This window comes from Oryzias latipes, chromosome 13 (genome assembly GCF_053564925.1).
Source record: "Oryzias latipes strain Hd-rR chromosome 13, Olatipes_Hd-rR_3.1".
NCBI lineage: Eukaryota > Metazoa > Chordata > Actinopteri > Beloniformes > Adrianichthyidae > Oryzias > Oryzias latipes.
Window position 1 is genome coordinate 20,826,442 of NC_136249.1, and position 26,822 is coordinate 20,853,263.

Sequence of the window (26,822 nt, forward strand, 5' to 3'; positions counted from 1 at the left end):
CGAAAAGTGCATGTGTGAGAGCACTCCAACTTGATCACACAGTCCAAAATGTTGCATCAAAGGTGAATTGGTGACTAAAAAAATGTCCCTGAGTGGATGTGAGTGCGTCTGTGGCTGTATGTCTCTCTGTTGCCCTGCAAAATTCTATTTACCCTGCTTTTGCCCAACAGTGGCAACCTATTATACTTTGAGATTTAGCAGAAGCTTTTATTAACTTAACTAGGTAATGAGGTACAATGAGAAGAAAGAATATTTAGTAAATTTCTAAATTAACGATTTAAAAAAAATGTCTCAGCCAAAAGAAATGTCAAGAAACATTTCTGATCATTACAAAAAGCAGATTAATTGCATTGAAAGCTACTTCAATTTGGGTTTTAATCTTTTTTTAAATGTTGAGAGTAAAAATAGCAGGTATGAGGGGTTAATTATTTTATTTTATTTTATTTATGTATTTATTTTTTGTTTCATAGGGTTACTAGTCACTGCTCACTGGCAGTGAGGAATTGTACAGTAGATCCGGATGGGGGAGTTCTGATAGGAATGGGCTTTTGGAGTTAGCTGACCATTCGGTAGAAGAGTGTCAGTGCTTTCAGTTTGATCTGACAGGAAACCATTGCAGAGGTATGAACAGTGGTTTGACATGTTTCGTCTTTGGCTGAATAACAATGAGACCCACTATGGCATTTTGGATGTCTTGATTCTGCAAGGTTCCTGTTAGAAGAGCTTTGCAGGAGTTAGTGAATTGACTTAAATCTATTCACTTTTTTTTTTCAAATGGTCTTCCGTTTGGAAGTCCTAAGAATGGCTCTTGGTGTGCACAGTTGTTTGTGCTGAGCCTCCAACCCAACTGTAATCATGAATGGTTAAAGCTAGTTTAGAAAATTGATAATAACAACTTGTTCAACAGTTTTTTATCCAAAATGCTCCATTTGGTTCCCTTTTTAAAAACATTTTTTTACTGCTTTTCCACTTGATTTCAATGTTTTTTTCAATAGTACCGTAGTTAAAGAATAGCTCTAGGCAACTTTAGTGTTTACAAAATGTTTTGCTTGATAAACACAGTGCTGCTTTGTGTGTCTTAAGTTCAGATTTATTTTTTTCTAGTGTTCTGTCAACAGCTTTAGTTTTTTAAGATGTACAGACAAATTAGCAAAGTCAATAGTAATGAGGGTAACTTTAATATTTCCAAAAGCTGTTTCAGTGTTTCCTTTTGTCCCCTAAAAGAGCAAAAAAAAAAAGTTCTAAAAAAAGCAAAAAGGAGGAGGCGGTAAATAAATTGAGTTGCACCACAAAAGATTCAAGCACAATAGATAGTTTAAAAAAGGTGTCTGCCATTTTCTTTTGTGGAATTGTTTTTTTGTTTTGTTTTGTTTGTTTGATTTTTAGAATAACAGTGCATGTTTTGATTGTTGGAAAAAATGACAGCTGTTTTTTGTAAGCAGGAAATTGTTATTTTTCATAAAAGAAATTAATGCATTGATAGTATTGATCATCAACAGAAAAAGGCCAATTTGTGTTCAGGGACAGAAAACCTTCCATTTATTAATGTCTGACAAACAAAACCAAACAACAGACTGATGCATAACTATTCCGGCTTTTTATGGACGGGTTTTTGTTTAGTCATGTCAGTGGAACGCAGATGAAGTGATCCTGTTGGTCGACCCGATACCTTTAGATTGTGGCGTATTGGAGCTACATTTGAAGCAGTCTAGTGAAGAGAGAGTTAGGCAGAAAGCTAAAGCTGTTAATTACAGGTCAGTCTACATTTAAATCCCCGCTGAGGTCAGGAGCGACAGGCATTGACTGAGTAAATAAGATCACAGACACAAAAGGTCTAGATGAGGTCTTTGGAGGCGTGGCTGGGACACCATGCAGACCCAGAACTTGAGCCAGCAGATATAACTGTTAATTGTTGGAAGCAGAAATAGTGAAGGAAAAGGCATATTACCCAAAGCACTGGTGGGTGGAAACTGCTCACATGTGCAGACTGGGCTCTGCAGTAGATGGCGATGAGCTTTGTAAATGCGGAGGAGGTGCTTGTGTGTGGGAGCTGCATCAGTTGAAGTATACTGATTAAATCATTAAACAGTTTGACATAAAAATTAAGGACAAAAAACACTTTTTTTCCCAGAACTAAAATAGTTGATGTTTTATGGTCTGTGTTCATAGCTTTTGCTTGGACATGGTTTCAAATAACCTTCGCGTTAGGATAAATTCCTTTCCTTGTTTATAAATCTGATACTACAAAATATTTGAATATCGATGAGGCACTGCAGTTTGTATCTAAAACCTATTTTACAAATCCAAAGGTAGTCATCGATGGTTAAAACAAATGTGTCTTCATCCACAAACTCCACATGCTGCAATTCTTGCCAGAAAAAACACAAGTTTCTACAATGACAGCAAACTCTTCATCTCTGAAAGCCCATATTCAGAGTTCAAAAGAACATCTGTCAATATTTAATTTCTTTTTGCCATATTGATCAATCCATTTCTCTGAACCAGCTACTGTTGGGCAAAGGTGGGATCCACCCTGAGAGGGTCTCCAGGGCCACACACACACATCCACTTACTTGCACACCGAGGAGTAATTAAAAGCAATCAGTCAACCTATAAAGCATTTCTTTGGACGGAGGGAGGAAGCTGTAGTTCCCAGAAAATACCTACACATGCACTGGGAGAATATGCCAACTTCACACAGAAAGGACCCAAATGGGGTTTGAACCAGGGCCTTTTTGCAGGAGCAAGAGCACTAAGCACTGGGCCCCTTTTGTCAGATACTATACTATACTGCACTCTAGATGCAATACTGCACTCATTTGCAATACTATAATACTGCACTCAACTTCTCACCAAGATTCTTACTCTTTTGATTTGTTTTTTAACAACATTAGCTCTTGCACCTTTCCAGCAGCATTGCAACTTAATATGAAGTCAGAACATTTTGCAAAATCCATCTATGACAGGACATTGATTGCAGTCAAAATCTTAAAATCTAAAACAAAGTCATTAGAATTCTTTGGGAGCAAACGTTACAATTTTGAATCTTTGTAACATGGCCAAAAGACCATTGACTAACACCCAAAGTTAGTGCAGGGATGTAGTGCTGTTGGAGCCTATTTTTTTTCCCTGCTTTGTTTCCATTCACAACCAGAGAGCGTGAGATGTTCCAGCTATATCCTGAAGGGACAAATGTAGCTCAGGGGCTACAGCAGCTGGCTGCCAGTCCGTTAAGTCAGTGGTTCTTTTTCTAGCCTGAGCTGTTCTTATGTCCCAAGGCAAGACATTTAACCCATTTGTTGCCCCTCAGTATTAAAGCATGACAAACCTATGTAACTGTTTTTTGGTTGTTTTTTAATAAAAACATCTGCTTAATCACTTACTCTAAACAATATGCATACAGTAAATGAAAGAGGCATCCAATTTCAGAAAGAGATTGTGTGTAACTTTCTGAACATTACATTAACTTGACAAAAATGTGGGAGTACAGGATCTCTCTGCTGTTAATCTAAACTGCAAAAATCCCATGAACTTGGAGGTGTAGCGTATTGACCATTGGAATTTGCTTTGCAAGTGCATGATGCACTGCACTTTCCTCTGTTTGGAGCACAATGTATAGAGAGTCAAAGATAAGTTGCCTCATAGGGGCACTACCTTCCCTAATCGATGGAAATATTACTTGATTACATTTTTTTTGGGAACTCCCAAAATACTAAATTTAATAGATTTATAACATTTCAAATCAATTTAATTCAATTTAGTAAAATTCATATTTAAATTGTGTAATTTATGATGAAACAAACACTCTATCCAAAACCAATATTTTTGGAAAATAGGACTGAATTTACCCATTTTCATATTTTATATAACACTTTATTCCCTAAAAACAAATACATGAAAAATATATTTTCATCACGCACCAGTTATTAGCTTAATTCCCATGTATTGCCAAACTAACAAGCAAAAGTTAAAAAAAAAAGTTTAGGATTCTGAACTAGCTTTGGATTTAGGTTTTTCTTAAACAGGACTGTACAGAGAGTCTAGTTTATAATAGCTCAAGAATAACTTTCAACTTCTATGAGACAAACTATGTGAATTACCTTTAGTAACTCTGAATGGTTAACGCTCTCGCCTCACAGCGAGAGGCCCTGATTTAAATCCCGTTTGGGATCTTTCTTAGTGGAGTTTACATGTTCTCCACGTGCATGCGTGTTTTTTTTCTGGAAACTCTGGCTTCCTTCCACAGTTCAAAAACATGCTTTATAGATACATTGGTGATTTTAAATTGCCCTTGTTTCCATGTGAGTGTGGCCCTGCAATAGACTGATGACCTGATCAGGGTGTATCCTGCCTTCGCCAAAAGTAGCTGGGTTGACTCCAGCAGACTCCACCGTGACCCTTAAAAAGGATTTAATAAGTTCAGAAAATTGATGCTTTAATTTTGTTTGATGTTTGTGTTGCTTTCTTCTTTTTTTAAGTTTTGTTAAAATCTGAATTTGTATGGAAGAGCAATGCCTTCATGACCCTTTGCCAACACATCTATTTCCCCATTCAAATGAACATAAAACATTGCTGACAGATGCAGATTATGCAGGGCAACATTTGGAAAATGTACTGTAAATTATGTAAATTATTAAAAGTGTGCATTTTTTTACCATCAGGTCAGCAGTGGGAACTCTCAAGTATTGTAACTAAAGAAGTGGAGTGGTTAAATAAATGAGATAAGACAGCACAGGGCATCTGCGGGGCGCACACACACAGACTAGTGGCCCAGAGCAATGCTCACACATCCTAACGGGAACATGTTTCTCTTACTCTATTTCTCTTCTCTCTCTTCTTTTACTGCTTCTCACTTAATCTTTCTTATTTCCCTTATGCTCTGAGGCTTTCCTCTACCTTCCACAGTCATTTTTTTTCCATATTAAGCGAGTGGGTTTAAGAACAAAAAAAAAGGCTGCTTGCATAAACATGCAAACATATAAGAAGATGTGCAGTTCCCTGCCCGCCATGTGCATACAAATGCTTTACCTACAAGTCTAGACATTTGCAGTAGCAGCCAGATGTAGTGAAGGAGCTTCCAAAGAAAGTATTATTTAATGTGCTTTTTCCTTACTGATTTTGCAGCTACTATGATAAAACAATTTCCCTCAGGATCAATAAAGTTGAGCCTGTTTAAATTTTTATGATTATTAATATTCTCTATTGCTGTTTCACAATTAATAATATCCACGGTTAATTAGCATTCATTTTTAAAGAACTCAAATAAACTCTGCAGATTGGGGCATTGATGTAAAAATAGACAGGAACACTTTTTCTTGCAAAGACTAAAATAAGTAACTTTGCTGCACAGGTCAGGTGTTTCACATTGTGGAAATCAAAGTGCAAATATAATATTTATCAATCAAAAATAGACAAAAAAGACAATTTAATGGATTTAGTTTAGACGTCAAGGGTTGGCATTTGAGAGATTCAGTTACACATTGAGATCAAGTGAGTTAGATTTACTCAAGAATTTAATGAGAATTTTAGTCAGCTTAAAGAACAGATTTTATAGCCTATACTGGACCCATTGGAGTATAAAAAAAGACTGAAAAATATGGAGTGGAGGGCATCGGAAGGCATCAAAATGAGTGTTGACAGGTAGAGCTGGATGCATGTCTTTACACATTTTGCTCTAAAAAGACGTCAAACAGCTGCACTGAGTGTGTGACTGTGCTAAACCTGTTTGTTGTTAGTTCCACATCTTGCTGAGAATCAGTTACACTGGGATGACAGAAAATATTGGGGGGGAAAAAAACACAGTGAGGTTTAATGTTAGTCAGCACCATCTGGAATTCACACTCCCACCCTTATTAATTTAACTTCAGCGTGTGAAGGGAGACTGTGACAACTGCCAGCCTTGTGGTTTTTGTGTGCGTCACACAGTCGATGCATGATGGCTGATTCCTGACACATTTCAAATCAACAATCCTTCAATGTTTGGTAGTTTCCCTCTGCTGACAGAAATGAGACATCCTGGTTGTGCTCTTCGTTTTGCTAAAACTAACGGGAGTCAGGTTTGAGGGTTGCTCTTCCAGAAAAACTGCAAATAGCCTTATTTTTTACGTGATCTGCCTGTCAGGGGAAGACAGCTCCACTGTTTATTCATCCCTCTGAGACTATTAAGCACTTAATACTGACGGTGTTGTCTAAACCCAACTTCACGTCAGTCATTAATTCATTGGGATCACTAGGATCACAGCTTTAAGCTAATGATCATGCAGCACCGTTCTTTACCCTTTTGCATGTGCAAAGCGATCACTTGCTTTAGGTTATTTTCTTTTACATAGAATGAAAGAGGAATCGAAAGCAAATTCTTAATAATTGTTGATTTATTTGGTGTGTGATATTCACTGATGATTCCCTGTCCGTCACACACACGGCTGCTTCAAGAAAAAAACAATTCCCAGACATATGTTGATCTGATACAGGAAGCGAGTCAATACACACTGATCGGCCTCGGCATTAAAACCACTGAGAGGAGGAGTGAGAAATATTGATCATCCCATTACAGTGCAATGCTCTGCGCGGAAAACCTGCTTCTTTGGCATTCACGAGGAGACAGTTTTGACACGTTGTATCCCCCGTGATCGACATAATCACTTCTGATGGAACGATGCCTTCTGAATCATCTGAGAAACTCAATAAAGGCCCCCACCAATAAACTTACTAGAAAGCTGACCAGTCTGAAATTCATCCACCTGCAGAGAAAAGGTGATAAAGAAAAAGAAAATCTTTATCAAAATTGAGCATTGCTCTTAAATTTTCTGTGCTCAATGTGATGTGGTCTCACTCCGATCATCTTTTGATTGATTGTAAAAGCGTTCCCAGTGGTCATTTAATTTGGATGATGACATTTTTAGAAAAAAACAAAAAAAACAATGTCATATTCTAAGACATAGTTTCTGCAGATCACTGGTGCAGAGCAACCCTGCTCCCCATTCGCCTCGCTGTAGCTGAGACCTCCCTTTTTACATGTACTAGCTTACAGCCTCTTACAACTCCAATCTAACATTAACAGTGCTACAAAAATGGTTAGCTATATTACAGCTGTTCTGTCGTACAGTTTTCAGACCGAAGTCAGCTCGGACGAGGAAAACAAAGACGTACATGGATCTATTTGTCTGTATCATACTGAAGCGGAGTAGGGAACTTGTGTCCCGCCCAGTGTATTTTCTGCGTCACAAATAAGATCTTTTTAAAATGGTATTTTTTTCATCTGCTCCTGTTTCACAGGGATATGAATCAAGTACTCAAAAATTCAATTTTAAACTTTAATTTTCTTTTATAAATGTCCTTCATCATCAGAAAAATGCCACATGAACATGTTAAAAAACACCCAAAGCAGTTTTAATCCTAGTGGGTCTTTAAAAAAATAATGAGATAAGCTGGTAAATAAACAAAAAAAGGAATGAGACCACATGTTTATGCCATAAGATCTCTGTCTTTAAGGGCACTTGGATAAATTATATTAACTGATCTCTTACATTTTTAAACTTTCCAAGAATTTGTTTCTCTGAAGCTTTGATCACAAGATGAACAAGTTAAGGACACACATGAAAATCTTGTTGAGGTTTGTTTGTGTACCGCATATATGTAAACCAAACCAAATTATTTTCATATACTAATTTCCCATTAAAGTTTAGCTTTATTTGTGTTCTCTATATTCAAAATTGCAGCCTTCGTTTGTTTTTTCTTAGCACAGCAGGGTTTAGGAGATCAACACACAAGCTGCTTCTGGTGAGCAATTACTGTGGGATTAAAGATTATCCCAATGCAATATTCTGCCACGTTCTTTTTTTCCCTCTCTGTTTGTAAACATTTAGATAAATACAACGTTCAAATTCTGCATGTTGCTTTGCTTGCTTTGCAGGGCCCGTTCTTGGCCTCTGTCACTCCCTCAGCTAATGGATGTCTTTACCCACTATGCCTACAATGACAGCTTCTACGACAACGGAACATGGAGCTTCAACAACACAGAACCATTGCCGAAGCACACCTACAACTACTATGCCATGCTTCTCACGCTGCTCATCTTTGTCATCGTCTTTGGCAACGTGCTGGTGTGCATGGCGGTGTCCAGAGAAAAGGCTCTGCAGACCACCACTAACTACCTGATCGTCAGCCTTGCTGTAGCTGACCTTCTGGTTGCCACGCTGGTTATGCCATGGGTTGTCTACTTGGAGGTAGGCAAGCAGAAATCTTTACACATAGCAATACCACAAATGACATGCACTCCCCTTGTCTTTTTTGATTTGATAAAAAACCTCTTACTGTTTTTGCATTACAGCTGTGGAAAACAAAAGATGAGGATAGTGATTGGTGAAACGATCATCTTTATTCTTACTGAAAGCAATAACGCCTCAGCCGCTGTCCATATCTCACCTATCAAACAAGTTTAGGTTAATTACAAAACAGGGACGTGTGCTCTGGTTTCTCCTCCGGAAAGAAAGAAAATGACTGACTTCAAAGGCAAGACTCTTGCATTTACTGAATTTAATATGCATTCGCGTGGAATAAGGTGTGAGTGAAATACTGGTGGAGAGAGGCTTTAAGACAGCTTCTCAAGGTTAATGTGGTCATGTCAGTCTGGTAAGCAGTAGGCCCGCAATGAAGACGGCGATGTAGCAATGCTACATGTCAGACCGCTTCTTTTTATCAGAGGTCAAATGTGTCAGAAAATACTTTTTTCGGGGTTCCATTATCTTGGGTTCCTTCTGTTGAAGTATAGTGTGGGGTTTTTTCCTATCCTTTTGCAACATGCATTAGTGCCTGCTGAGAACTGCAACCTAAAAGAGAAAAACATACTTGGGTCCAGCATAAAATTGTCTCCAATTGACCGAATCAATAGCAGCCAGGACAGAGATTATCTCTGAAAATATATATATTTTCTTTGGTTCCCGTCTTCTCTATCCCGGTGTTATTTCTGACCATTAGGCTGCAGGCTGTGTTGTCTGATGGAGAGAAAAGGCAATTTAAAAGAAGGACTCTAATCCTCCAGTGTCACTCAGTGACTCATGATGATTATCGTTCTGATCAAATTACTCTGCATCCATAGAAGGCCGTTGTCCAGGCCTGTCTGCAAATTTGTTTGTTAACAGTGAGATTACTACCTTCGGTCCTCTTTTCTTCACCAGAACAAGCCTTTACCTCTTGGGTTACTTTCTGATCCCACTGAGGGGCTGTTTCTATGGTATGGCAGCTCCGTTGTCCTGGTGGGGGAGGTGATTTTTCACCTAGGGAGGGGATTTCCTCGCCAAGGATTAGAATCTCACCACATCAGTGCGAGACAAAATGCATGAAAAACATTAAATTTATAAAGCTGAAAATTTTAATTTTGATAAAGTGATCGCTCATTCTAATTTGTAGGCTTCTTGTTTTTCTAAAGAATTCGATACGTCGTGTCACATCATTACTTTTTATCAAAATTATATACTCTTTCTGTTGAAGTGTGCTGCTGAATCTTGGCTGAGGGGGAGCACATCAAAGCATATTGTAAAAGTAAGGGCTGAGCTGCAATCAGACACATATCAAAGCCTCAAATTACAGCATAAATTGCGCTATTCCTCAAAAAAATAGAGAACTGGATAGCTTGGCAAAAGCACAAGTCTTTGATCATGTATAGGAACTGAATTTCTTGTGTGCTTCACAGTCTCAAGGGGGGACACACTTGGAGTACAGTAATTCCTAGAATTAATTCCATAATTTTTGGAACTTTTTGGAGAGTTTTGTTGTTGTTCTCTGTTTTTGTATTGGGATAGAAGGATCTTCTTTTTGGCGTCACTCTAAAACCATAACCCTCTATTTAATGAAGAAATAATGTTGAATAATGTTAAAATACAAAGAATGTTAAAGCTGAATTATGCCTCTAAAGGACATATTGTCAGATCTTCAACTGTATTTGAGATAAAGAATGGACTTGGCTCATATAACAAATGTTTTCATTTGTCTTTTAAATTATATTAAAGTCTTATCAGGATACAGTTTTTTATGCTTAATCCAATGGATTTTAATAAAACACCAAGGTCTGCCATATAATGTGCCAGCTTTATTTGTCTAATCATAAGATACAGGGCCATATTTTTTCATTACAGAGGAGGCACGATGTTGTCTTCCTCTTTCTCTATTTTTTGAATGCTCTACCGTAAACACGAGTTTTGGCTGTTTTCCGGGAAAGCGCAGATTATTTTCTGGCATTTACTGACTGCAGGTTGCTTTAACAGGGAGCATCCAGGGACCAGACATGTCAAGATGTCATTTGAGGAGTGGACTGTTAGCTTCGGCAGAGGTCTGTCCTCTCCAAGTGCCCTTCTAGTTCAGCTGCTCTCATTTCGGCTTGTTACCTGCTCCAACTGCCTCATTCCGCGACAGTTGAACAGATAACATCTTCAGTTAAGCAGCTTTCTGCAAAGACATTAACTTGATCCAGTTTTCGTGAACAGTGTTAGCAAATCAGTCTTGTAACATCAATTTGAGATGAAGTAAAATATGTTTAAGAATGACGTTCTGTGATCCACTGGCAGTTTGTCAGGAATCAAACGGGATTACCCAGCATGTGTTTAGAGAGGGATGGTAATGTAATTTTGGTGTGTCCCTCAGCCTGCCAGGCATCCTGCTAATATAAAAAAAATAAATAACATAAAATGAAGATGATTTGGCTTAAATTCATGCAATATGAAATAATTTTTTTCAAAGTGAAATTCAGGAGACCTCTAATTTTTAAAGCTTTTGCATCATTTTGTAAATCATGGAGAAGTTTTGAAACCCTTTGAGGATAACCTCTTGTGTTTTACTTCACTTCATGTGTGCTTTTTTTCTAACAAACACAACATATACATTTTATGCTTGGTAAAAAAAGCGGTTTCCATTTCTTTTACTCTGCCTTGAAAATATACTTTTTACTCTATGAAAGTTTGGTGCTTTTCTTTATCTACATTCTTTACCTCTGGTGTAACTGACCATATCGGCAACCGAAGCGCACATGTTAATGATGTATTAGCATCCACCACAATGAAAGCCTACTCACAGAGAGCAGGCAGGACGTTGAACCTGCCCTTTACTATTAAATGCTAAATTTAAATGAATTACCACAGTTGTGGCTTTTTGCCAACTGTGACTGATTCACATAACTTATCAATGGAAAACTGGGCACTGCTTAAGGAAGTAGAAATAAATGGAAATTAAATGTCGGGCCTTCTGCAGCACACACATTTAACCTTTAAGGTGCTCGGCTGATTATTTGAATATTTTACTGTTCCTGTCCTCCATATCTTTATAGTATTTCCACATAACATGTGTCAGAAAAACCAACTGGGAAAAAAAAAAATTCTGTGCTATTCCTGCCAGGCTCACAAAGTAATGAATGGAGCGTGCTCGTTATCCCAAGACTACAGACTGCTTCGCAGCTCAGTGTGCATAACTGCCTGTAAGCTTCAGTGATCAGGTCGTAGTATGTGTTTTTATGAAGGCTATAATTGTTTTTGGTGCAAAACTGCAAAAGTAAACACCTGTAACATCCTCACAAAATTGTTATATAGGGCTTGATGTGCTAAAATTCTACTTTGAAAAAGTGGTTCAGTGCTGAAAGGTATTGAATTACTGTTAATATAATTGTTCCAAAGGACAGACAGAATCACTTAGGATCCTAAAAAACAGAAGCTGTGAAATAATTTAACTGGTTGGTAACTCTGTTCTCAGATTTGTATTGTCCCTTTCTGTTATACACTGCATTCATCACAAAATGACACTTTTTGCAATAATGGAGTCATAACAAAACATCTATCTGTAATGTGTATTCCCAGATATCTGCTTAAACACCAGAGATGCTGTTTTTATAGAATTGAAATTCAACTGGGTTTGCTTAGACGGCACCATTTACACACCCAAAGTCATCTCAAGGAGTGACACACAGGAAGAAGAAAAAAACAAGAATCAGTTGAGAGTTTTTTTAATCTGATCTATTCCAAAGGAAACCAATTTTTTTGGTACATGCTGGTGGTCTCTGAAAGTGATTGAAGTCTCTGAAGAGCAAAGATGGACAGCTTCAGCAAATAACTGAGAAATTGTCTGAATTGTTTGAAAAACTGTCATCTTTGAGGAAATAGTTATATTTAAACAATTTAAGTCTTGGGGGGGGGATTCCACAGAGGGCAAGCATTTAAGTTGGATTTCTAAGATGGAAGAGCATTTTATATAACAACACTGGTAAATCATTCATTTGCAAAACCATTACTAAACACTATTAGTGAAACTATCATATTCAATCAAAGCATCACAGAAAACCCCCCATGTGTTCCTTTTTGAAAAAAATATCCTTCTGTTTCAGTGAAAGTGTACATTTTTGTCAAAAAAGTTAGCAAATAAGTCCAAAAGAGACTTTCTTTGATGCTTTTTTTTGTAAATGCATTTTCAACTTCTGCTCAGACAACAAGGATGCTCAAAAGCAGATTAAGATTATATAGCCACACACTGCCTTTAAGATTGCACAATCAAGATGAACATGTAGACAGGGCCTAATTCAGCACTCATAGCTGTGATAAGAAAAAAGAAATGTCCTGGCCTGTCTGCAAATCTAGCCCATCCATATTAGAACACGAGAATGTAAAATCGTATGCTATTTCAGTGGTGCTCTATTTTATCCTTTCATCCAATTCAGGGAGAATTGGATGAATATTTTATCCAGTTTATCAGAATATTTCCTTAGTGTTCAAGGAAGGAGTGTTACATTTTAGATTAGCAAATTATTAAATAAAAATCAAAGTAAATATAAGGAGAGTTACTTTATTAATCTATTTTTAGTCTAATTTAGTATGTAGTCTAGTTCTGGGCCATGGCAAGAAGCAGACAGAAGCTACTCTGACGAAACCTGATCCAAAAATATATATAATTTGAGAAGATAACGTTCTCTGTACGTTTCCAATATCATTACAGGAAAGGAGGATAAATTAATGCGGACAAAGTTGAGGTTTAAACGAAGTTGTGAAATCAATGATCAAAAAGTCAGGCAGCTTCAGTGTTCACACAGCGTTTAGCAGCCTGCCGTACAAGACTAGCACTTCAGAGCTAGAATAGATTTCCCATTGAAGTCTCATTAACATGTCTTTTCCTGCTGGCTAGCACACCTTTTACCCTGGAAAAGTGCATCCTCGATGAAGGGTTGCACTTCAGATAGCTAATTAAGAAATGTAGTTTCTAATGTCACATCGTTGCAGTGTTGATGCTGATTAAACATTTTAATACTATTACAAAACCCTTGCCTAACTTTACATAAACATGCTTCTTTTAGTCACTAAATGACAAAGTCAAACAAAGCAATAACTAGGAATTATGGTCACCTCTGTGTCCTGCCCTGATCGTTTATGATTAGTGGGAACAGATGGTTCCAGGTTTTTGATAGAATGAGCACACCTGATCCAAGCAATCAGGAGTGAGCAGGGTAGGGATGGCTGAAAAACATGTAAGGTTCAACAATCCTGATGTAACGCACTTTGGTTTCTCTGTAAAAATTACTTCAAGGAAAGAAAAATAAAAATTCTTTGTGGGATGCAGTTATAGATCCCACTGATCCTATTTCATTTTTAAATTCTTGGTTTAAAGTAAATTTAATTAGTTAGGAACTGTTAGTAACAGAAAATGCTGACCATTTTCAACGCTTATTCTTACTAATGGCTCTATGCACACACTGTTACATACACAGAAGTGGCACACAGAAGCTTTTCGGTAGTTCAGTAGACTCCTGGCAAGGTACCGTATTTTCCGTACTACGGGTCGCACTGGATTGATTATAAGGCGCACCGTCAATTTCACAATCCATCTCATAACCATCAGTTAGTTTATATTGTCTCTGTTGTGTCTCCTGTCCGTCCCACCTCCCCTCTGGCTTCCAGAGGAGTGGTTTGTCCTCCCACCCCCTTGTTTAGTAGTTTGTCCTGCTCTCTTCGCTTGTGGCCTTCTGTGCTTATCAAACATCAACATGATTCAGACATCCACTTGCACTTGAAAGGCAAGGGTCACTCCTTTGAGGAAGGCGATGTGCACATTTTGGACAGAGAAGATTCTTGGTTTGAGAGAGGAATCAAAGAGGCCATTTATGTTAAAGTGGAACGGCCTTCACTCAACAGAGGGAGAGGACTACACCATCACCTATCTTCTATTGAAGATGCAGCTCTTTCAAGAGTCCTAAGATGGCTTCACACTCATCTACACACATATCCATGTGACTGAGAACAAAGAACCTCTCCCAGGTGATTCTGAAGATGTGAATAACCAGCTGACCCTGAGTATATATCATTGTGACTCTCCACGTTTACTAAAACTGATGAATTGAAATGTTTTCAAGAAAAAAAAGAAGTCTGATTTTATTTGAAAAGAAAACCTTGGTTTACTATTACCTATGGCTATCTCCACAGAAGCATCAACATCCAAAGTTTTGGTTTTTGATATTCTGTGTCATAAATAATTTTGTGTTTTTGTACTTACAAAATTAAACTTTCGTCACCTGTCGCGAAAGAGAAAGGACAATGGTGTTTTCCATGATGTGAACTTGTGCTATTGAGTGTGAACATCAGCATAAATATAATACATTTTTTCTACATTTTTATTTTGAAAGTACCCCGATCTGTTTCCTGTTTCTCCTGCTTTTTTTCCACTAAATCAAAGTGTCGACTGAAAATATAACTCCTGCGTAGAGCTTGTGTTGCATTGCAGGGGGGACGGACGTCAGACGCATATATGATGGAGGCCATGTAAACATTTCAATTGATTAATGAATGTTCTATTTTTTGTGCCAACGCAACAGAGACGCGCCACAGAGTAAATCAAGTGTAACTCTAGGGTTGTGTCCAAATTCACACACCAGTTTTTGGTTAGTTCACTGTATAGGATATTTGAAATTAATTGGGATGTCTGAACATTCAATTGCCAAATTCATTGCCCTGCGAAAAACTAGTGTGCATCGATGGTCATTAGATAGACCACAATGACCAATTATTCTTTTCGAATAACTGAATTAATTTTTGTTTTGTTTTATGAATAATCCAAGTTTTCATCATCAGAACAGAATGTATTCATAAAAAGGCAACGAATATGTTCTTATTTATTAGGTGTTCACTTCGGCAAATCTGCCATTTAGGAAAAAAAAGTGAGTATGTGTCCAAATTAGGTTGAAATTCAGGGCACTAGACAGCCCTGGAACTTTAGGGTTTAGAAAGTAGTGAGAGAATTTATACATAACCTAGAACTTGCTTGCAACACACTACACATTTGTGTATTCACAATACCTGAAACTCCCAACCTTGTTTGCAACTCATAAAAAAATTACAGATACCGCTACACGTTAGCTTATTCACAATAACACCTGACCCAGCGCTGTGTACCTCTCAAAAAGCTTTGACATTACTAAGCACAGTCAGAATTAATCCATAGATAGGGTGCTTCAGATTATGGCTTTTTTTTATACAGGAGATTTTTAAATGTGCCTTATAGTGTGAAAAGTACTGTCTTTTCTGATTTACAAACTTTGCAGGTAATTTATTTACAAAATGCTTAATATTTACGAAGGTATTCTTTGTAAAAAAGCACTTACAAAATCCTTTACAGCTTCGTTTTGAACAAGCCGTTCACCATGGCAGACAATTTATTCTATTGTTTTTCATATATTTTGTCTGATTAAAAAAACAAAAAAGCTACATCCACTGATGTCTGGGGTAAACATCATTTTGGAAATACAGGATGATTTCTCTGTCAGTAATCCAACAAGAACTGTTTCCAAAACTTCAAAACAGCTCATGAGCCACAGTTGTTCATTTCATGTATTCAGGCGATTGCTGTAAAAGCCGCCCCCTCTCTGCCACTCTCCCACATTTCATATTTCAACTCCATGTGGTATACTTGTCCTGTCACATTTCAAGGACCTGGGACGTGGTACTGATTGTCCTTCTGAATGAAGCGGGCCACATCGAAGGTGTTTTGCGGGGGGGGGGAGACTCCCGCAAAGTCATGCTGAGAAACAAAGTGGATTTAGATTTTGACCTTTAGACAATGTTAATTGTAAACATATGACATTTTAGCTACATATTTGAATTAAAAAAACACAAATAATGTGCTGTGTCCTTTTCAAAGTTCATTTTGTAATCTGATTGTGATTTGAAGTGATGATTTTTTTAAATAAATTTAAAAGGCTTAAAGAATGTTTTTACTATGTACCTGGCCTGACCTTTCTCACTCTCAAACATTAAAGAAATATATTTATTGTATTTTAATATTAACATAAAATAAAATAAAAACCGTTTGAGGGAGTTCAAATGCATTTGCTTAGCTGATATTCACATTATTTTGCTCATGATATATAATTGAGACTGACTGAATCTTCATATTATAAGCTTCTTAAACTTTAATGTCATTTTGGCTTCCAGGATCCCAGAAACAAGGTGATGGTAGGCAAGTAAATAAAAACTGACAAAAGCAGGGAAGCAAAGGTTGTGAGCAAAATATCCCAAAACTGCATAGAAAAGCAGATAACTATAAAAAGACACAAGCCCCTGCATGCTGCTCCTAAATGACAGAGCTTAATTTTGAGGACACAGCTTTTTGGCATAGATTAACCAGCTGCAAAGAGGCGGACAACAATAGCCTTCTTCGCTGTTAGACTTGGCGCAGCAACGCAAAGTCAGGTAGTATTTAATTTCCTTCACAGTGGGTGGGATGAGTTCTTTCAGAATGGCAGTGATTTCTAAATAACATAAACTAGGGTTTCTTTGACGATTTAAAAATGACGGACATCACAAATTTCTGATTTTCAAAAAGAAAACTTTTTTAAAAATATTTGTATACCAATGGCTTTTTTTTCCAGGATCCATGCTTTTAAATTGTCCATTTCGCTTTATAAACTGGAGCAAAACATTTATTCAGCGATAATTTCTGAGTTATTCCAGTAACTTCTAAAGGAAAATGTCAGGACATCCATGTGTGAACCTAATCTTAAGTGAAAGTGGGTCATACAGCAACGTAATGACCCTAAGCTCAGTACCAAGGAATGGTTATGTAAGAATAAAGTTCATGTTTTTGGCGTAGTCATGGAAAGCCTTGTCCTTAATCCAACGCAAACTCTGAGGATGGCTTTGAATGAGATTTAAATTGAAGAAATCACATCGCCGTCCCAGAGTTAAGATGCTATGATCAGAAGACTGGGTAAAATACCATTGAGAAGTGGTTCAGACTGAGAAAAAACGATTCTGATTTAATGTGAAAAAAGTGTCAAAGGAATAAAGTCTTAATTTTTAGATTTTTAGACTTCTAACTCTTCATCTTTAATTAATTTTTACACAACTTGTGTTTACATTTAAAAAGGCAATACATTTCATTGTAGAGGTACTGGCAAGGGGATTTTTATGATGTTAAAGAAAAGAAATTAAACATTAATGAAATGCATGTGGCTGGTTTTATAAATGACTTTCATGTAAGAGCAGTACTTTTACATCGTCCTCTGCGTGCACTTCAATTGACATTTTTTATTTAACCAGCTGTCCAATTGTATTTTTCTAATATACGTTTCCTCTCTTGTCACAGTTTGACTGCCAGTGTCCTCCAGCAATTCAAGTGTTTAGCTCATGCTTTGATTCTTCAATAAAAAATTCTGAAAGGGGCATTTAGGCAGCAAGAATTCAGAGGGTTTAGTTAGTGTCACCTTTTTGTTGAAATCAAAGGTTTTTGTTGTGATAAAAATAAATGCTTGAATAAAATTGCCTTTAATAACAGAACTAATAAAATTCTGGGTGTCTTTCACTATTTTATTACATTTTATTACTGCATTGCTCCATTGTTGTGTTGAAATGACTGACCCTCTTTTTCCCCTTTAATGGTTGTTTTTCATCTATTTCTTTGTATTGTAGTAAAGGCTGGAAATTATTTTTAAATTATTCAGCAATGCTAAACTTTGACTTTGTCCAGTGCAGTGTATAACCGTTTTAGTTGATGTTCTACTATTCCAGGTAGTGGGAGAGTGGCGCTTCAGCAAGATCCACTGTGACATCTTTGTCACTCTTGATGTGATGATGTGTACAGCCAGCATCCTCAATCTTTGTGCCATTAGCATTGATCGGTGAGTTTGCTATGTTTGTGTATTTGTGAATGAAAACCAACCCTATCCATACCTAAAGAGATCTGCTATTTTTTGTCAGAATTATCAACACCTCAACCCATTTCACATTCCGCACCACTCGGAAGAAAAACACAAGCCATAATTAGATGCCAGCAGATGTTTCAAAGCTGTGAATAAAAAATTAAAAAAACAGAAAAAAACAACTGCTGCAGATTTGTACCTAAAAGGTGTGAATAATCTAATTAACACTTGTAAAACAGATGTGTATTGGACAAACTGATGATGAAGAATTTGAGGACTTTCTCAGCTTAAAATCATTTTTGTCACATTTTAGTGAAAGATAAGTAAAGTAAACGGCTAAAACAAAGCTGTTTTTAGGTTGAAACAGAACCAAAACTAACACAGGAGAATGATAGTTACATGTATGAACGAATGCGTTGCTAAGAGCATATAAGAATATAAAATTTTAGTATGTGGGAAACATTTTTACAGGTATAGTATAAAGTTCAAGGTTGCATAGTCACATGCATCCATATTGGGGTTGACCAATGTGGGTGCTGTAGGTCTTTGGATTGTCCAGGCACAAGGAGGGTTGTAGACAGAAGCAGGGGGGAGCACAGATGTGTCTCTCAGTTCTCTTTTGGCTCGTGCGGCCACCTCAAGGAACGTCGTTGAAAACTGAACTTTTGATTGTCGTGCATGTGATAAAGGTATCATGAAATATTTTTAATGGTAATGTAAGTTGATGCATATGTGATGCTGTTATATGGTGTCCTTATGCCACACTTTCATTCAGTGTTTTACAACCAGTGTGCCGCGGTACACTAGTGTCCCATGAGAGACTGTCAGGTGTCTTCTTCGTCTTTCTTTTCCTTTCAGCTTTTTCCTTCAGGAGTCGCCACAGTGAATCAGCTTCCTTCATCTAACCCTGTCCCTTTGCATCCTCTGCTCTAACACCAGCTTCAAGTCTTTGTTCAATGCATCGGTAGATCTCCTCTTTGGTCTTCTTCTAGACCCTTTGCATGGCAGCTCTAGAATCAGCATCCTTCTAACAATATACTCACTGTCTGTCTCTCCTCTGGACATGTCAAAGCCATCCCAGTCAGGCCTCTCTGACTTTATCTCTAAAACCTCACACATGTGCATCCCTCTGATGTACTAATTCCTGATCCTATCCATCCTGGTCATTCCCAGAGAGAACCTCACGATGCTCATCTCGGTTACATGTCTTTTCCTCAGTGCCACTGTCTCTAGGCCGAACAGCATGGCTGGTCTCACCACAGTTTTGTACACCTTTTCGTTTGAGCTGAAACTCTTCTATCACACACGACACCTGACACTTTTATTCATCCATTCTAACCTGTCTGCACTCGCTTTTTCACTTCTTTTCCAAAGTCTCCATTACTCTGAATCATTGACCCTAGATACTTCAAATCCTCCACATTCTTTATTTCTTCTCCCTGTAACCTCACTCTTACACTTGGGTCACTGTCATTCATACACTGTTGTGTAATGCAAAATTATTCAGTTTTATCTAATTGGTCAAAAAACATTGACCATTGCCAATATATCAGCTCTGTGTTCATCCAAACAAGCCCAGGTTTCTCACTGAGTAGGTAGAAATACAAAAGATAATAAAATACATTTTTCTTTATGTCAATTCGATTTTTTTATTCAAGGCACTTTCACAAGAATGAGTATTTATTGCTACAGAATTTATTTTTCTAAATTTTCAGTTGGTGGTATGCCTTGTGTTTTTATCAAGGAGAAAGTGTAACTTTGCTTAAAAAAGGTTAAAAAAAACATTGCTCCAGTCTTTAGTATGGTGCAAGTAACTGGCCTGTATGATGCCCACACAAACTACATTTTGTTTGTCTGAAGTCCTAATCTACAACATGTAAGGCGCCCATCTTACAGACTGCTGCATTCACACCAGCCTGTTACAGAGCCCATGAAGCTGGAGCTAGTGAACGGCGCCGCCCAGGGTTCGGCTGTACTTTAATCGCTGGCGACCTGTCCTGGGTGTATCCCGCCTTCGCCCAACAGTAACCAGGGTAGTCTGCAGCAACCAGTTCATTGTAGTGGAAGAAAATCATTGAGAAGCCATATTGGATACATTTTTCTACCAGCCCAAAGCTGAGTCCCTGATTGAGCGTCAACCGCGCCGCACCCAATGCCCAAATCATGCCACAGAACCTCCGATCATGTCTGTACATTGACTTAACATTGAAACTTGATGCCCCTGATGTGCGAATTGCGTCAAATGTGAATGCAGCATTGCCATGTGAACAGCACATGAGTCCCTTGCACAGTCAGCAGGATTTGGGGATCCTGGGTACAAATCAAATATCTGTGTAACACACATGTGTCTCACCTACTTCACCATTTATTATCCTGGCTCGTTGTTAAGTGTGCTACAACCTGTCTCTCGCAACATGACCGAAGAAAAAAACTGTGCATGAACATTTTCGCTCTATGGACTCAGTGAGCGGTCTAAGACCTTGATATTTCCTGGGGGCCACCTGCTTTCCCTTTTACAAGTTTGCCCATTTTTTGACCACAAACAGACGGGTTCTGAAGGGCGGTCGTGACTAAGGACAGTTTTAATACAATGAGGCAAAGTTTTATCAGTCATTTAATTTGTATTCAAAGCATGTATTGCTCTGCTTAGCAACAGTTATTTGCACCATTTGACTGTTTTGGGGTTTTTTTAGATTCTCTCTAGGTTTAGGGGATTAAAACTGTGAAACGAAAACGTCCTAATCTGCTTATAAAATTGTATTTATTCCATTACATGCTTAATAACTCATTAGTAATCTGTTAAAGCATTTCCATCTCTTTTGTCCACCTTTTAAAAAAAACATTAATCTTCAATTCACCAGGAAAACATAATACAATAGAATAATATTACTGCTGAAAAGCACCTTACTCCATAATGTTCACATTTTGAACATAAGAATATTTTTCATATGTTCAAAATGTGAACAGAAGAAAACGTTCAAAACTCAATGGATTATTTACTGTTTTCTAAGCTAATATAGACTGTAATGTGAGTAAATTAGCATGTTTATTGCAAGAAAACATTACGGTAATGAATATAAAGATATTTTTTAGAGATAGACATTACTGATAATACTGTAACAGCAATCAAATTAGTTATTTTTTTAACGATGCACAATATAAAACACTACAAACAGCCAGCCTATTAAAACATTATTTTTTAAATTCCTTTACTGTCCTTTACTAACATTGACATTCTTCTGAAAAGTAACAAAACCAACAATGTAAAAACCAATAACAGACTTTCAAAAGGCTATTAAAGCAAATGTTCCTAGAGTTTCTCTTCATTGCAGGGAAAACAGAAAGAACATTTTTACCTCTCTGTATCCTAATCTGCCCTTATGAGATTTCTCTGCCTTGACACAAACACGCCAGTCTTGTCCGCAAAATTACAATAACCTCTTTTTTCCACAACTTTAAAGCATGAAACACAATCGTGCTTTCTTTACAAGTGTGGTCTAAAAAAGTCTCATCTCTCTAAAACCACGTAGCGGCATGGATTTGTGCAGCTGAAAAGGAAGTGGAAACTTTTGTTTATAATGCACATCTCGTGAAAACCACTCAAAGCAAACAACACAACTTCATACCTGTTTCCAGCAGACATTGAGTGAGGGAGAAACTCCTTTATGCATGAATGAGTCTCCACTCCTCCAGTAACCATAGCTTAACTGAAACTAGGTCAAGAACCAGGTCAGAAATGTAAAAAAGAAAAACAAATGTCCAAAGAAGATGCTGAAAAAGACAAATGTAAAACATTTCCTCTGTTTATTTGACTAAAGCCTCATTTAAAGCACCATGTTCTTAAACCTTTTTTTTTTAAAAACAGGTCAAAGTTGTTCCATAATGCATTTTTTGAGATGTATTTCAGATTTTTCTTTTTAATTTGATCCTTCTGTCTATTTGAAAAAATCTGGAGTGCAACACTGGATGGGTTTATGTTTATCTGAATGATAGTAAAAGATAAAGAGGTCATAAAAAAGAAAAACAAAGGTAAAGAGACTGTATATCAGTAATGTTTGAATTGTGAAGGTTAGGTCCAATAGTTTTAGTGATAGGTTTTTTGTTGGCAACATTAAACAAAACTTTTATTAAACGTAAACTTTACAGCAAATCTAAAAAGAAGTTGTTGAAAAATGAAATGAATTGTTACTTCGTATTGCACTGCATGATATAGGCTACATTTAGAAAAGGCCTGGCATTATGCAGCTGGGCTTATGACTTTTGGATTGGTCAATTAAAGTAGATCACAAACTGTTAAAGCTTTTATAAAAAGCATTTCCTCTGAAGAGCCTTTGAAGGTTGAGGGCTTATAAATAAATCTGTTGGAAATAATCATTTAATGCTTGCTTCAAGAATTGAATTTCTCCATATTTAATGTTGCATTATTTTCTGCTTGGCCACTTTTTATTTTTTTATTTTGAGTCCGTATGCAGAATAAATGTCCAGCACGGTCACTCATGAACACAATTCTAGCTGTTATTGAAGTGACTGAATTAGAGTACGGATCACTGTACTGGATCCGGAAAAAAGATTAATAGGAACAACCTCATACCAGATTACTTTTGCGTGTGTGTGTTGTACACTCAGGCCCCAAGCATACAGCTGAAAAATGCCATCCGCATTTACATTCAGATTTTATTCATCTGAGCTGCAGCAGCCAGCTGCATATTTGTGAATACAAATCAGAAAAGGGATGAGTGTGGAATAATCTAGAATTGAATTCTCTGGCTTGAGAACATTTTGATGTCTTCCCATTTGAGACTGATTTGTAAGAGATCAGATAACTGGCGCAGACACATTTCACATCTACAGAGTAATGTAATTTGTACATCAGGAGACTGGTTCTTGGTTTTGATACCTTGGTTCTTATTAAATGGTGCAGGCTTAATTAGAAGTTTTGCAGACTCAAGTTTAAAGCCCTTTCTTATTAAACATGAGCAAACACAAGCATAGCCTTTACCAATGATAAAAGAGTAAAGTACTTCGTAAGGAGAAAAACATGGTTCTTCCAAACACGTCCTTATTACTTTCTTATTAAAATCATATTTAAGCCAGTGTGAAGATGCTTGTATTCTATCAATCGTGCATAACATTCATAAGAGTTTTAAATAATTTGTTTCTGGCTGAAACCTAAAACTCTAAAAATTAGGAAACTGCCATAAATGAAATCCTGACTAGTTTTTTTTTTCCGTTTTTTTTTTTCTAATTTAGGTCTTAACTACTCTAAGTCTTCGTCTTTGTCTTTTCCCTTTAGGAGTTGCCATGGTCAATCATCCACCTCCATCTAATCCTATCCTCTGCATACTCCTGGTTCACACCAACCACCTCCTTTGCTTTGAACCTCCTCTTTGGTCTTCACTGTCCCTCCTCTAAACAAGTCCAAACCATTTCAATCTGCTTCCCTGCATTTTTCTTCTAAACATCTAAAATGAGCTGTTCCTCAGATGGATTCATTCCTGAACTTATCCATCCTCATTGCTCACAAAGAGAACCTTAACATCTTCAGCTCTGCTACCTCCAGCTCTGCCTCCTGTGTCTTTCTCACTCTCTATAAACCAATAACATGTCTGCTCTCACCACAGTCTTCTACACCGTTCCTTTCATTCTTGTTGACACGTTTTTGTCACACATCACACCCAAAACCTTCCTCCACCCAAAATCAATTTGCTTGCACACGACTCAGTATTTTAAATTACTCTAAATAAAATGAAGAAAGCAAAGGAATGCACGCAAACTAATTCATAGTAAATCTGACCCATCCATCTATTTCCTAACTGCGCTTTAGTCCCAATTGGAGAAATAGTGATGCTGGAGCCTACCCAGCTACAGGACAAATTGCCAGTCCATTATAAATACTTAACCCCTGTTTTCTCAAAATAAATGTGGTGTAACCCATGCTGGATGTCTTGTGCATTTCAAGAATGATAAGCAGGAGTGAATGAAAGGCATGTTGTGAAATGCACAGCAATTCACAGTATTTGCAGCAAAATCCCTAACAAGGTCAAGCAGTGTAGCAAGGTTAAATGATGAGGTCTTTTGTGCAAAAGGCCAGGGGAAAAACGCTGCCTCACTTACAGTATCTCATTTTGATGTGAACTGAAGCCTGCAGCACATAACTGTTTCCAGAGGGCTAGTTCAACATCAAAACGGATCTGATCAGTAATGACAAGCATCATTTCTGGTCCACTCGCAGGATGCATGTTCCTTGTTGCTTTGGGCTAAAATTCCCATTGATCAAAAGCAGAGCAGGTAATATACTGGTGCATAAGAAGCTATGCATCAGTCAGTCGAGATGGACTATGATGGAGGTGCATGCAGAACAGCCTCAAAGTTAAAATATAGTGAAAAATGACAGCCAATGTTGTAGGTGTTTACATGTCATGGTTAATGATATATCTTTGGCAGCGCTTTAACCATCAGGTAAACAGCTGAAGTATAATTTACACCCATCCTCTCAGCGTTAAACAAACTGCATTTGGTTAAGTAAACATAGCTACCTCTAGATATAGACCTAGCTTCTAATCTCTTTGTGCTCTAATGTCACTTGAAAATAACATTCTGCCTTTTAAGACTAAGAAAAAAATGTACAAATGCTTTCAAGTTGATAAGCAGAACTAAAACATATGGCGCTAAAAGTTTTTGCACTGCTGACCCAAATCCAGTTTCCAATGAACATCTTTTGCATATTTTAATCAGTTTATCAATTTTAATAAAATAGCAGATATAACCTCAGCATTGTTTGTGAATCTCAGCATCAATTACTAGTTATTAGCTTCAGTACTGTGAGCAAATCGTATCACAAACTTACAAAGAACAGTGAACAGCTGCATTATTTCCCACAAGGTAGAATGAAAATGAAATAATTCTACATTTAGTAAATAAACAGTGCTGTACCTTTGGGTAAAATCTGCAATATCTTGCAAACTACAGCTCCATGGGATAAAGATGAGCCTTCAGGTCCCTGGCACATTGCCGAGCTTCCAGACACTGATTATGAGAAATTTATTTGCTTCAGTCTGCCACCTCTCTTTGCATGTGTTCACTGTTCCCCCATGCTGATTTTGATTTATTAATTTACTATAACAATAAATTATTTTTTTAAATAAGAAAAATTTATAATGATTAAAGGAAAACCCTTGCAGGTAATCACATTGAACTCATTCTAACCATAAACATGGACAACCATTTGTGTTGAATTTCAACTGAACACAGTTCCATTCCCTAAACAGAGTAATGGCAAAAATTGTGTGTTAAAACTTTTAGCCGGATTTATTGTATTTGCACACTATTGTCCTGTCATTTAAGTATGTATGAGGGACCAAGCAGTACAGGACTGTTGGGGACCAGGCAAATGGTAGAACGACACAGGGATGTTTGACAAGGTTGTTTTTTTTAATCCACCCAGAAAATAAATAAAAACAACTTAACTGAAACAACTGGCCTGTAAAAGAGTTAAATTAACATAACAATTGTAATCATTGACTGTACATAAGAACTGGACTGAGTGAGTATGAGTCCCCCCGAGAAAAGGCTTACTTCTGGCTCCAGCAAAATGAAGTTAATTAAGCTACCATTTTTTCGCAATACGGATGCCACCATGTAAATAAGGACATGGCCTAAAAACCTTGCTTTTACCACAAGTCCACTTCCCCCTTTGTCCCTTCTTTTGCGTCTAGAGGAGCACACAGAAACAGCATACAACCCCACATTAGTAATGTGTGCACGCCATCCAACACACGGTCAAATATAGAAATAAAGGCTTTGTTGATTAATGTAAGATAAATCAATGTACCATATGTCTGTTTATGTAACCATGTGAGCACACATTAAAGCACAGATTACTGTTAAAAAACTGCTTTTATTGACCAAGCAAAACAGTATAATGGCTCAAAGCAGTCTTTTAACTGTCAATTTTTCTGTTGACCAATAGTGCACATTATATATATAATATTACCTTTTTATTCAAAAATAATCAGCAATAAAACAGAATATTAAGTTCATCAACAGGCCTAATGGCAGACCTATGATTCATTTAATGCAATTAAACAGAAATATAAGAAACTGAATATGATAATATACTGAACGAATGAGTAGATTTAACAAAGTTCTTGTCTTACTTTGTTCTGCCTGATCCCTTTACCTTGTTGAGTTAGGTAGAGTAAATTCCAGTAAATATGGTTCACGTGGCTTTCCAGGAGGCTGGCACAGTGCGCAACACACTGTAACTGTTTCTTTTTCTACCCTTTTCAGATACACAGCAGTGGCAATGCCAATGCTGTACAACACACGCTATAGTTCCAGGAGAAGAGTCACAGTCATGATCTCTGTGGTCTGGGTTATGTCTTTTGCCATATCATGCCCCTTGTTGTTTGGGCTTAATAACACAGGTAAGAATGTTTGAAATGTACACTCCTTTCACACATTTTCCATTTTCACTTCTTCAAAGCTTCTGAATATAGTAACAGTAAAGGTAAAGTGTCTAAATCAGAGGATTTCATAAAACAAAACAAAAAAAGGGGGACGTTTTTTGTCCTCAAGCGCGATATTACCAAACATCAGCATATAAACATACTTCTTAAAATGCATTAAAATGCATTTTTCTTAAAATGCATGCAAATACCGCTGC

General features: G+C 37.2%; 1 protein-coding gene across 1 annotated transcript in view; it reads left to right on the forward strand.

The window, feature by feature from the left end:
• drd2a (dopamine receptor D2a) overlaps positions 1 to 26,822 on the forward strand; it is a 59,038-nt gene that overhangs the window by 25,752 nt on the left and 6,464 nt on the right. Inside the window, exons 2-4 of the mRNA XM_004075413.5 lie at positions 7,913 to 8,225; positions 18,027 to 18,136; positions 26,447 to 26,583. Coding sequence (XP_004075461.1) covers positions 7,947 to 8,225; positions 18,027 to 18,136; positions 26,447 to 26,583 — 526 coding nt within the window. The 5' untranslated portion in view covers positions 7,913 to 7,946. The remainder of the gene's footprint in view (positions 1 to 7,912; positions 8,226 to 18,026; positions 18,137 to 26,446; positions 26,584 to 26,822) is intronic.